General features: G+C 44.0%; 1 protein-coding gene across 5 annotated transcripts in view; it reads right to left on the reverse strand.

The window, feature by feature from the left end:
* Positions 1–13,756, reverse strand: part of FNDC3B (fibronectin type III domain containing 3B) — a 356,699-nt gene that overhangs the window by 63,433 nt on the left and 279,510 nt on the right. For all 5 annotated transcript variants that reach the window (XM_018047697.1, XM_018047701.1, XM_018047711.1 and 2 more), the window contains exons 12-13: positions 3,180–3,304; positions 1,776–1,950 (exon numbers count right to left, since the gene is read on the reverse strand). In XM_018047697.1, coding sequence (XP_017903186.1) covers positions 1,776–1,950; positions 3,180–3,304 — 300 coding nt within the window. The remainder of the gene's footprint in view (positions 1–1,775; positions 1,951–3,179; positions 3,305–13,756) is intronic.

Genomic DNA, 13,756 nt, shown 5'->3' on the forward strand with positions numbered 1-13,756 from the left:
ATTTGCTTTGGAATAGATGCCATCATAAACTTTCTTCACAGAGCAAACTTTTTCTGGTTACTCAATAAGCATTTTAAACAAAGAATTTAACTACCAAATTAATGAAGCAGTATGTAGTTAAAAAAAAAATTACTTAACAACATTGTCATGAAAAAACGCTCTTGTGCAGAAGTTCTTACTGTCAAGCTGCAATGTGCTATGTAATAAACAGTGGTTGGGGTTTCTGACACAGTGTCTTCTGGCTAACGGGGAAAGGCAAGCTTGGATAGGGAAGATATAGCCCTTCAATGGGATAAATGTCCCACTGACAGCTAACTGTATGGAATTCATACAACAGTATTCTTAGTCATGCGTGCATCCAATGATCCACCCCCATTCATCCATCCGATCTCAGAGCACCCCTGTTGCACCAAGCTCTCTTCCATACTCTAGAGGTTTAGCACCACCCAAGAACAAAGTCTTGCCCATCAGAAACTATATTACAGCTGGAGAAAGCAATTAAAAAACTCTGCATACAAATATGAAGCATGTTGTGTGGTGTTAAGTGCTATTAGATGAAAAATAAAGCTGGGTAAGAGAACAGAGTGTGCAATAAAGCTAGGGAGCATTGCTTTCTACAGCTCTCCAGGCTCAATGAAGCAGTCACATGTGGCTCTTCCAATAAATTAAATACAATTAAAAATTCAGTTCCGTGGGCTGACAGCCACATCTCAAGTGCTCCACAGCCCTGTGTGACTAGGCTCTATCTTATTACAGAGCACAAATTTCAGAACATCTCCATCACCACAGAAAGTGCTCCTGGACAGTGCTGTCATACAAGGCGGTCAGGGAAGGGCTCTCTAAAGAGGTGACGTGTGAGAAGAGGCCTGGAGGAAATGAGGGAAGTGACTCAAAGATATCTGAAGGGGCATGTGAGCCAGAGGGCACAGGAGTCGCAAAGGCACTGTGGGAGGGCATGGCTGGTGTGCTCAGCGAGATGACAGCGGCAGGAACAGGTCAGTGATGAAGACCCTGAATTCGGAGGACCTGGAAGTCATTCTGAGAGTACTGGCTTCTCCTCTGGAAGAGAAGGGAAGGCACTGGGATGGGAAGAGTTCTGAGAAGAGCACCGACATGCCGTATTTTATTTAACAGGCTCACTCTGGCTTCACGTGCAGAACAGAGCGTAAGGATGAAAGCAGAGAAAATACTTAAGAGGCCATTCCAACAACCCAGGGGCGAGATGGTGGTGGCTGGGAAAGTATAGTAGCTGTGCAGATGCTGAGAAATGATCAGATTTCTGGGTAACTTTGGAAGGGAGATTTACAAGGATTTGCTGACTGATTACATATGAACTCTGGTGGCTCAGACAGTAAAGGATCTCCCTGCAATGTCGGAGACCTGGGTTCGATCCCCGGGTTGGAAAGATCCCAGGGGAAGGGAATGGCGGCCTGCTCTAGTATTCTTGCCTGGAGAAGTCCATGGACAGAGCAGCCTGATGGGCTACAGTCCATGGGGCCAGACATGACTGAGAGACTAATGCAAAACACAACACACACATGAGGCCAAGGATGACCCCACAGGTTTCTGCTTCCCCGAAGGAAAGGTCGGGGATGCCATTACTGATCTGGGGAAGACTGTGGGAAGGACAGGTTTCTGCTGGCGGTTGCACTGGTAGGAATTAAGAGTTTGGTTTCCGATTTAGGCAGTGAATCTAATTTCACAGTGTACCCTGTAGCTGTGATAAAACTGACTTTACAGAATGCACACAGAAGTATGACGTGTGCCAGACTTACATTTTCGTCCTCCTGGATTTCCAAGGTGTAGGTGACTACTTCCTCAGGTGAGCAGCCTTCTGGTTTATTCCACTGCAGTGTGACCCATGTGACCCCAGCTCGAACAAGTCTTGGTGCTGAGGGCATCTGAGGAATGTTTCCTAATGTGTAGCATACCACCTCTTGGCTATACCCGCTGGAGAGAAACAGACCCGGTGAGACACATTTAGGAGCACGTGGAGGAGTCTCGGCATTTCAAAAGCTACCATGTGACTGGCTTGGGTTGCTAAGTCTGTGGCCTGACAGGTTCAGCGAGCAAAGGCAGGCAAGGATCCTTTGGGTGATGTTCCTTACCACAACTTCAGTGTGCCCCAATCACCCACTCCCTACTTAGCCTACTACTAGAAGAGCATACTGTGTTACAGGACAATATATTTAAAAATGTATTTCTCCCACAGGCACCTAGGAGTAAGCACAGTGTGATGCTGACAAGCTAAGAGCCACAGCTACCAAGGAACTGTCAAATCAATGCATATAAGGGTAAACAACTGTCTGTTGATAAAATAAATGTCTTACAAATATGTACGCCGCCATTTTCCATAAGTTTGTGGATGCTTTTAATTCATTTATAAATTCTGAAGCTGCAGAAGCCTTTATCATTATGACAGTTCAACTAGTGAACTCTAAAAACACAATGGCTATCATGGGTAGGGAAAGAGGGCTGAAAAGCTTGTGATCTTAACAAGTTCTTTAGGCTGAAAAAAGGGTTGGGACCAATCATGTGCTGAACCTTTAAGAAGATTTTTGACAAGCAGTGATGAAAGAAAAAGATTTTTCTCTTAATCAACAGTTACCCAGGCAGCGCAATTGAAATATGGTCTTTTCAAGGCACTTTTAATCTATTGATGCTTCACCATAAACCTGTTCTCACCTTTCCCTAGCAGCTTGGAGGCAAGCCGTGAGTCCTACCCAGTCCAGATTCTCTCCAGTCTCGTGAGTATCTGCCTGGGCTTGACAACAATGGATGGCCCAGCAACTCATTCTTTGTATCAGGAAACACTCAGACATAATTGAAAAAAGCAATGAACGAGTAGCTTGCTAAAGTGATGAAAGAAAAAGGCACAGCATTTGAAAAATAAAGTCCTCAGAGGATTCCCTTTCAAAATCTGTAGTTACCTTTCCCTTGATTCTCTGAGACCCCTAGTGGGCCTTTCTGCATTGCAGCCTGCAAGGCTGCAAAGGACACACGGTGGCATCTATCACCTCTGAAGGGGCCTCTAGCCTCTGATTAGGATTCTCTTTTGGAAAATCTCCAGCTGGTGCAGTGTGGAGGCAGTAGGCGACCTCGCCTTTCAGCAACGTGAGAGGAGGACTCAGGGACACCACATAGAGGCTTAAAGGCACAAGGACTGGGAAACGCCATACCTGGTGCCAATGTCATTCCGAGCAGCCAGCCGGAACGTGTACCCCATGGCTGGACACAGCTTTGTCAACTTGCAATGCTTCTGGCTCCCAAAGAAGCACTGTCTGAAACCACTGTTTCTTTTCCCCTAAAAGAAAACAAGAAACAATGCACATAAAGTTTAAAAAAAAAAAAAAGACAATGAAGGAGCATTTTGAATAACTGCTTAATTTTCTAGCTTGGATGAACAAAACCAAGAGAAGGAAAGCACTCTACAATGAAATGCCATCCTTAACACAAAGGCACTACAGATAATGCTGTTACTGAGACAGGTGGTATACCATACTTGTGGTATTTCGAAAGAGGACTTTGGTCAACAAAATAGAGAAGGCCCTTTTCAGGCACAGGGCAATGCTCAAAGCTAAGGATCACAGTTTCTCAGATCTTCCTCACTTGGTCAAATAGCCCAACCTGGCCCATTAGAGTGAGTCTGCGGCCTCACAGGATCGCTAGCTTGGGAACTGTACAGTCTTCCCCAGATGGCCCAGCACTCAAGGACTGATCTATGCAGCCCTGCAGGTCACAAATGTTCCTCCCCCGACCACCACCACCCTGGTATTCTCTCTCTTCTCCTGCTTTGTGGCAGCTCCCAAGCCCACCCCTGTACACTCCGGCTGGTGAGCTGCTTGTATGCTCATCCCTAAACGCTGGGCACATGTCTTTGACTAAATCTTGTCCACATCTGGTTTCAAAGCAGTGCTTTGGACAATCTGGGAGTTCTATCAAGGCTAGTAGTTGAGCTGAATGTCTGACGAGGACTTGGAACATCAGTTCAATCCATCTATGTATATTACAGCCATTCTTAAGTGTTCTGTGAGGCTGGAAACACATTTTTAATACATTCCTAGCCTTCTATAATGCTTCAAATTCCCACTCCAGTGGGTTCTCTTAATAGATCTAAGAAGAAAAAAACACAAAACACAAAACTACTCTATGCCATGATCAGAGGCACAGAATACCCATATCAGCAGTTTTCTAGAATATTTCATACCCATAATTCACAGTAGTTTATCTATGTTCATGCAAAAGAAAATCACATGCTAATGCTGGATGAATCTCAGCATTTTAATCAGACAGCCAAGCCCAGGACTTTCAGGAATATGTTTGAAGCTCTCTATTATATAAAAAACAAAGAAAGCACATTTTACTCCTAAGAAAATGTAGGCATTTCCTTCCTTTAAATAGGCCTCCAAATGCTTACTACTTAAAAAAAAAAAAAAAATTCCAGGTGAAGTTTAATTTAAAATAAGCATATAACTAGCTTGAAGTATCACCAGGCTGAACAGATTAAAAATCACCATATCACAGTCATCCTCAAACTTTTCCCAATCTTCCCTCCCAAGCAAGGTGGTACCCTTTCCAAGGAAGAGAGTAGAAGCCCTAACAGTCTTAAAGAGCCAAAGTTCATGTTATCAAGGGTTCAACATGCAGTCAGGTACAATGATGAAAAAAGGTAGGGGTGGGGTTGGATGAAGGGGGCAGGAAAGCATGTTTTTCAGCTGCAACTTAGGCAAAGTCACTCTGTGGCTGGCAAATCATGCCCTTATGCTTACTTTAACCTTGAGCATTAAGGTTGCTGCAGACAATTTATTCAAAGGAAAGCCGTTTATGCATACATTTGCATAATTACACCCAGTGTCTGATTACACTCTGTGCACTGCACGCCCTGGTATGTTCTGTATCCATTTCAGGCAGTAGCGTGATCCACCTTCTTTCCTCCTCTATTTCTGAGCTCAGAGTAAACAGTGCAAGAAAGGCACATCCTGCCGCCACGGAAGCCTTCCAAACCCCAGGTTGGCTCCCCTTCAATGCCTCGTTTTTCCTATTCTTTGTTTGGTCTCCTTTTCCCATTTCTGGTGCTTAGAACTACAGCCAGTAAATAAAAGTCAGTCTGTTCCTTACTAGGTTGATTTGCTTTAATATGGTGGAAACCAGCCTGTGGTTTAAATGAGAAAAAAAGAGTGGGGAGGCATCAATGATGGGAACTAGACTTTTATTTTAAAGGGCCAGAGCACTGGGGCTCACTGAAGAACTGAGAGAGAGAGCCATTCTGTGACCTTTAGGAGGTTTTCCTACATTGCCAACATTTAAAAAAAAAAAAAATTCTACTTCAGTATCAAGAACAATTACTAGATAAACTCCAGCTTGTTCAGGTAAATCATGCCAAATTTTATACCTTTCCCGATATCCTACCATGTGCATGAACCTCAAGAACACAGAGAATGACCCAGAGTTGGTGGAACTTTAGAATCAAGTTTTAGAAACAGTACTTGTAGAATATGAAGGGGAGAGAGTACAAATGTTTCACAGAGTTAATAAAGCTTACTGGTGAATTTTTGGAAGTTACCGAATATAAAATAAAACAAAACAAAAAAAGAGGAGGAGAGAAAGTAGGTTAAAATATTTCAAACAAGAGAAGTTCTTGAATAAAATAAAATACTCATGTATGACAAGGAGTTTAATAAAAAATAGGATACCTGGGAAGAAAGAAAATTAATATTCACAAGAGTCTCTGCAGTGCAAAGGTAATCTACTGTTAAGAGGTGGGCCAGCGAAGATGAAGAACACTGCGGGCTCCCGTGCGATGGCTCCTGAGTCACCCTAGTCTTCCATGGAAGACCTGCCAGGTTCTCTGACGGTTTTAGGCTTAGGCATCAGAATAAGCACACAGTCAAAGGTACAGGCTATGTAAAGAATCTGTTTGTAAACCAAGCGTGACTCCAGGTTGCAAACAGCATTTATAAATTAAATATTATCTAGTCTTCCTATTAACAGAAATGGATAGGGTTTAAAAAATATATATATATAATGTTTGGGGAAGGCAATGGCAACCCACTCCAGTACTCTTGCCTGGAAAATCTCATGCGTGGAGGACCCTGGTAGGCTGCAGTCCATGGGGTCGCGAAGAGTCAGACATGATTGAGCGACTTCACTTTCACTTTTCATTTTCATGCACTGGAGAAGGAAATGGCAACCCACTCCAGTGTTTTTGCCTGGAGAATTCCAGGGACAGGGGAGCCTGATGGGCACAGAGTCGGACACAACTGAAGCGACTTAGCAGCAGCAGCATATAATGTTTAGAAGGTTAAAAGACTCAGAGAAATGGACAGAAGTGATAATGCAATTGTTTATCAGGAATTAAATATGTCCAAGCCACTGTGGTTAGTGAAGTTTTATAAACAGTAAATTACAGCTTCCATATTTGATAGGTAGCATGGTTCCAAATGATTGATATTATAATCTATATCATGTTCCCTCTTTTAGTAAAATCTAATTTAAAGCACACAGGATTACTGAGACATAACAGCTACAGCTGGAAAGAACAACTTATATTTTAATAAGTTAAATTTAGCTTCATGCAAACTTTCCTACAAAAACATGGTCCCAATGGAAATGGACAATCTCTCCACACTGCAGGCCTGCTGTCTTCAATAATCGGGTCAAACATAGGCAGCAGAGACACCCATGGCTGAGGCGTTGCCTTGCTCAGCTACTGCTGCTAGGCCACGTGTGGGGTGTCACCCAGAGAGCAGCTCAATAGGCCAAGGAGCCGGCTGCTCTACGAGGGAAAAGCTGAGACATGGATGGCCAGGAGTGCCCTGATTCTGCATGTCGGGAGATCACGGATGTGCATCACGGGACCAGTCAGGATCAGAATCTCTTTGAGACAAGCACTGGAGTGCCTCTTCTCCCGGGAAGGAAAGAAAACTTCACTCAATGAGAGCAGAGGTGACAGGAAGCTGAAATCCACCCTGGAGGCTGGAAATGTGATCGTTCTGGCACAGATGTAGCCACCACACTACTGACCTCATTGGACATGAAGCCCCAGCGTGTTCTGGACTAGCTCCCTACTGCCAGTGTCCACAAGCCAAAAAGAACAGATTTTCAGGGTTCCCTGACCTGTTTCCATTTCATAATCCTGGGCATGCCCAAATGCTTTTTCCTACCATGCACACTGAAGTTCACTCAAGGACAAGGTTAATCTTTACTAGAACGTGAAGAAATTTTGGAGTACAAACAAACTGTGTGTGAATAGACTTCAAGGCGCTCACTTTGATGGGGAGTGAGGCATCACAAACCCTCCCTCCAGGAGGCCTGGTCCCTGATGCCACTGAACTCAGTTTACCAGAGTTCACCGGACCTAGTCTAGACATCTCATTGATCTGATACTTGGTAAACAAGGGGCTCTTTTCAGTTCTCGTTCACACAGTACGGGGCGGCAGGGGGTGGGGTGGGGTGGGGTGCGGATTATCTTGGAGGGCAGGTCCCAGCCATCTCACACTCAGAAAGCTCCACTCTGCCCACGTCTGTCCCACTCCATCCTCATTTTCACTCCCTTGGTAGAAGGGTCACACATTTGGTTACAAGTCCTAATAAAAATCAGAGCCCAGATGTTCTTTTAGGTCCTACAAAGTTCCCGGTACATTCTGAAGAGTGCCAGCTTTCTGCCAGACTGTGAAAGGACCCAATCGCAGACCAGCAGGGGTGAGGGAAGGCAGTGTGGGGGCGTGTGAGACGTAACTCCTGTGGCTCCACAGCAGACAGTGAGTCACCCTTGGAAGCAGTTTTCAAGATGAGTTAATATAAACTTCAGGGACAAAGATATCTTGAAATATTATTTCACTCTTTAAGATGAAATCTGCGGGTAAATTATAAATAAAAGATTTAAAATGTTTTAAGTAATATATTCTCTATTTTCTCACTTTATCTTCTGCCCTTTTACTATCTACCTAAGTATTTTTCTTTTTAATTGAGTTAACAATTTAAAATTAGCTGTTAAATAAGATGATAAACATATTAGTTTCTATGTTTATAAACTCCCTCAAAAAAGGAGGGGGGAGGGAACACTTTGCTGATCTCCTGTGAGTCAGCCAAAGGAGGCCGACTCATGAAGTGCGACAGTAAGGCAGAGACACTAATTGGCAGGAATGCGGTTTTCCTCATAGGTTCCCTCTCCTTCTCACTAAGGGAGCAGGCATTGACCCCTCCTATGTGTTTAGTGAGAAAATCCGGCTTTGTGCACCACTGAGTCACGCCCCGTCGGGCCAGGGGTCTGAGTCTCATCCCATTGCTGCATTTCTGGGGCACATCTGTCTGCCTTCTTCTCTTCCCAGAACACTCAGAGGAGAGCAGGGGCAGGAACAGAGTTACACTGTCCTTTCTAAGTCCACACCCTTTTAGGGCATAGTACCTAAAACACCGGCTTCCCTGGCAGCTCAGCGGTAAAGAATCTACCTGCAATGCAAGAGACATGGATTTGATCCCTGGTTCTGGAAGATTCCCTGGAGAAGGGCATGGCAACCCACTCCAGTATCTTGCCTAGAGAATCCCCATGGACAGAGGAGCCTGGCAGGCTACAGTCCACGGGTTTGCAAAGCGTCGGACAGGACTGAAGCGACTGAACACACACCTAAAACACTGTATGTGCCACACAAAGATAAAGGGGAAAAGATCCATCGATTAGCAGAGTCAGGAGAACCTACATCATGTGGTGATGATTCTAAACATGTCCAAACATTCCTGACTCCCATCAGAGAGGAGCAAAGCCTATGGCCCTTTCTCTTGGACATGGGTGGGCTTGTGACTCTTGTCATGACAGATGGAATGGAAATGAAGCTGTTGTGACTACCAAGGAGAGGCCTAAAAAGGTGATGAAGTTTCTGTCTTTTTACCAGAACATTCACTTTTGCAGTGCTGATTCCCCTGAAGCTGCTGTGCTGTGAGAGAGCCTGAGACAAAGCCCCACCTAAGCCAGCAGTGACCACCAGACTTGTGAATGAGGATCCCGCCAGAAGGTTCCAACCCCAGCCAACAAGCCCTCCCCAGCTGAAGCTCCAGAAACTGGAATGCAGACGAACTAATTCTCCAGTGCCTTGTCCAAATTCCCAACCCTGAATCCATGAGAAGAGAAAAGTGACTGGTTTAACGCACTGAGTTTTGAGGTAATTTGTTATGCAATATTACACTTATCTATTTTGATGTCCATATATGTTTATAATATGAAGTTTTCTATAAACTTATAAATTCCTCCTGCACTATAAATATAAATAGCCAGGAAGCAAGGGAGCAGAAGCGAGTGTGCTTGTATACAGTCAATGTTCAACGTATGTCTGCATAAAGGGCCCTCAAAGCCATCCAACAAAGTAAGGCTTCTTTGAATAGATTTTTAAAATTGTTTCTGCAGAATCTAAAAAATGTAACAAGATTCCTAGATAATAAAGATTACCCAAAATTGTTAATCAATGGCAATGCAGTCACTTCATCTTAGAGTAACATTTTAGAGAATTAAAGTTTTCAATAATGCTATCTCCAGAGTTAAAGAAAACCTTGGGGAATATTTTTATATTTAAATACAGATATGCAAAAGTCTTTGGGACACAGTTTAGGTATGGCATAGCCTAAAGCCTCAAGAGTGAGAAAAGTAAATAATCTATCAAAGGACATCCACACGCAATCACATCTTTACCTGTTTCATATCCGTTTACAACACTAACGGAAAAAAGCTCCAGTGAAGAAATCAATTTAGATTTGTCTGCCTATCAGAAAAGTGGTATCTAAGTATATAAAAAGTATTTGATTTATAATATACAACTAATTGTTAAAATCTGTCTAAGTTTAGGTGTTAATTTGTAAAAACTATGTAACTGAAAACAGATAAAAGTACCTTTTCCAAATCTGTTTCCCTTCTTTATTAACATAGTATCTTTATAAAGCAGCTCTTGGTACTTGGGAAGAGGAATCCTTAAAATGGGTTCCCTGCTAAGGAACTGAACACAGCCATAGCCAGTTCTATTCATACGATTTACATATACTCCAACTATTTCAAGCCATAATATTTTCCTGCCAGGAGTGGTTCTGTAGACCATGGGGAATGTGGTTGCTCTGGCTAACGTTTCCAGTTCCCCTGGAGTGTACTAACAATCTTGGAAGCTGGTGTTTCTAACACTGGTACTAAAGTATTGACATATATACATTACCATGTGTAACACAGCTAGCTAGTGGGGAGCCTGGTGCTCTGTGATGACTAGAGGAGTGGGACGGGAGATGGGTTGGGAGGGAGGTTCAGGAATATGCACACTTATAGCTGATTCATGCTGTTGTACGGAAGAAATCAACACAACAACACTATAAAGCAATTATCCTCCAAGTAAAAATAAAAATTAAAAAAAAAAAAGGATAAACTTGGCTGACATTTTCAACTGCCTTCAAATTAATAGGCTGGAAATGGTCCTCCCTGTTCCTCTTCCTGGCACAAGAATATGAGAATGGCCAACAAGTGTGCTAGAATCCATGGTGAACCAGCAACCTGAATGTGACTTGTACTCCTCCTGATGTTTTCTTGATCTCTTAACCTCCTTCTCTTACAGGTAACATGCATTTGGTTGTTAGACGCCATGCGCTCATGGCCCATGCCTGCTGGATCCAGGCTGAGTGATTCTGGGCTGGGTACTCTCTGTAACAGCATAGTTCAATCTGTCAGAAACATCAATGATAAATCAAAAAAAAAATAAGGCTGCACTGGCCAACTGAACTACTGCCAGGCTCAAAGATTTAGTCTGCTAGTACATCTATATTTAGAAGTTGTTCCAGTGCTGGCGGACCCTAGGCAACATCAAAGATAAATGTTGGCTTGAGAAATCAAAGCTCGTAAGGGTTTAGCATAACCATATATAAGAAGGGGTTCAGAACAGGGAGGTAGGTGGATTCCAAAGTTCTTTATGCCAAACCTCACTCTCCCCTCAGTGATGCCTCTTTCACTTCACTGACCACTCTGCCACAGAGGAAATTTTCAAAGGTAAGAAAAGAGGGGAGTTTGTGGCTGCATGATACCAAACGAATACTGCAGGCATTTTATTCCCTGGCACACTAGTTTTTTATATTAGGGGAGGGTCTTGGCTTCCTAAAACAGCCAAGGATGATCCTCTGGTTCAAAACCAATAAATGCAATATTCCTGTGAAAGTGAAGTCGCTCAGTCGTGTCCAACTCTTTGCCATCCCACGGACTGTAGCCTGTCAGGCTCCTCCGTCCATGGGATTTTCCAGGTAAGAGTGCTGGAGTGGGTTGCCATTTCCTTCTCCAGGAGACCTTCCCGACCCAGGAATCGAACCCGGGTCTCCCGCATTGCAGGCAGACGCTTTACCGTCTGAGCCACCAAGAAGCCCCGATGTTCCTGTAGATCCCTCCAAATGTGGAGGTCCGCCAGATGGCGAGCGCTCTGATAAGATCAATGTGTTGAGACTGTCCCAAAGAGAAAGGAAAGGAGAAGCGAGTGGGTGATTTTAGAATAGGCTTCCTATACAAGGGATGAACCTAGGGATGGCTGGCTTCAGTTTACCGCCTAACCAAGGCCCAGGTGGCCATCCTGTAGCTGGAAACTAACAAACAGAACCAATGAGTTGATGACTTAGGCGCTGAGGACACAGATGATACAGCCTCAGCTGGAAGTTCTCCCGAGTCTGCTGCCCTAACACGTAACTCCCTCCTTTACACATGCGACAGCTGGTAAAAAGCATGGAGAATCTGCTTCTGGTGTAAAGACATCTGAGGGAATGAGAGAGCTCCTTTTAACTCAGCTCTGCCTTTGATACCTATGGACCTCTTCGAGTTACTAAATCCTTCCTTGCCCCTTCTTTCCTTCCATAGAAGCTGCGTGGAGGAAGCTATTCCCCTGGCTCTCAGAAACTACCCTTGGATGTGGCAGTGAAGACGTGTGACATGGCAAAGCACTGTCTCTCTGCCAGCTCACTAATCTGGCTCTAATGTAAAAGATGCTTTCTGATGGACAAACGATAAAGGACTTACTCATTCTCACTCTCAAGAATGAGCAGAAGAGCTCATGGGCCTGGGCGAGTGGCACCCTCCTCTGATTTTCGGCCAGGCATCGGTGATGCAGGCTATGCGGCCGTGGGCAGCAGGGCTCCCAAAGACAGTGGCACTCGCAGCAAGGCTCTCTTCATCCATTCTGTAAGTTTCTCTGCTTGTCAACGCTATGGTTCCTCCTGGAAAGGCTATTGTCAACCAGAAACACCATGTGCAAATTCACTTATGGCAAGAAGCCTTTTGAAAGACTACTAATATTAACACCTAAGTTGAACAGGTGCCTAAGAATTGATGCTTTTGAACTGTGGTGTTGCAGAAGACTCTTCAGAGTCCCTTGGACAGCAAGGAGATCAAACCATTCAATCCAAAAGGAGTCGACCCTGAATATTCACTGGAAGGGCTGATGACTGAAGCTGAAGCTCCAATACTTTGGCCACCTGATACGAAGAACCAACTCATTGGAAAAGACCCCGATGCTGGGAAAGATTGAGGGAAGGAGAAGTAGGTGACAGAAGATGAGATAACTGGACGGCATCACCAACTCAATGGACACGAGTTTGAGCACACTCCAGGAGATAGTGAAGGACAGCGAAGCCTGGAGTGCTACAGTTCATGGGATCACAAAGAGTTGGACACAACTTAGCAACTGAACAACAAGTTAAATAGGAATCTGATTAATAAATCAGACACCAAGCACCTCCTTATGAGGCCAGCTCAGTCCCTAAATGATAGGATGCATGGCTGGGGCCCATGGCCTGCTCTGGGTTTCTGCAATGGGGCTGCTGAGCCCAGCCTGGCTACTTTATGGGTCCCCAGGAGCTTCTGAGCTATACCTGCTGCTGGCCTTTTCTGTTTGATTCCAAAGTATCCCTTGATTTCTGCAGGATTTATTTCATTTGTGGTCTACTGTTTGACAGCTGTGTTCACTCATTAGTCACCGGGAAACCCAGATGTGACATTCCTGTTTGGGTGAGCTGAGTCACATGGGAAGGAGAGATTCTTGAGAACTCCACTAGTCACATTCCCACAAAGCTATTTTTCTGGTTCTCTCGAATATTCCCAACATGTCATGTCTGGAAGCAAAGCTAATGGCAAATTAACATCTATATATAGCATTGACATCCGTTTTTGTTTAGTTCAAACCAGAGTCATTAACCTCAGGGCTCCTGTATAAATTTCTGACAGAAAAATGTCATATTTCTTTCACACAATCCTTCTATAATTGTTGACTTTTCCTATCCCAGATCTGAACGTTAACGTGCTTAGGTGACATGAAATAATCATTACACAGAATCTGTCATTGCCCAAGTTATCTCATTCAATCTTAACCTACTTGTGAGATGACAGACACGTTTTCAAATGGAGAAGCTGAGACCTGGGGGGTTAAATTATTTGTTTGACTAGCTTGAGACAAAGCAGAAACAATCCAGTTCTCCTTGGGTGAACAGCACACCACTGCACACATCAACACAAATCCACGCCACCGTACACACGAGATCTTAGGAGACCTGCGTGTGCACTGAGGAACTAGCTGCTAATAGCAACAGTTAGCATTTCTGTAAAGCAGAAGTTAAAACAACATCTAAGAGCAGAACTCACAGTACAGCTCATCTGAGTCATTCCAACAAGGGGAACGTGGCCAAGAAAGGCTACACCTTTCCAAGTTATGAAAACTGATCTATTTCAGGGGAAAATTGAAACCAATGGCTATGACCGAAA

This window comes from Capra hircus, chromosome 1 (genome assembly GCF_001704415.2).
Source record: "Capra hircus breed San Clemente chromosome 1, ASM170441v1, whole genome shotgun sequence".
NCBI classification, from domain to species: Eukaryota; Metazoa; Chordata; class Mammalia; order Artiodactyla; family Bovidae; genus Capra; species Capra hircus.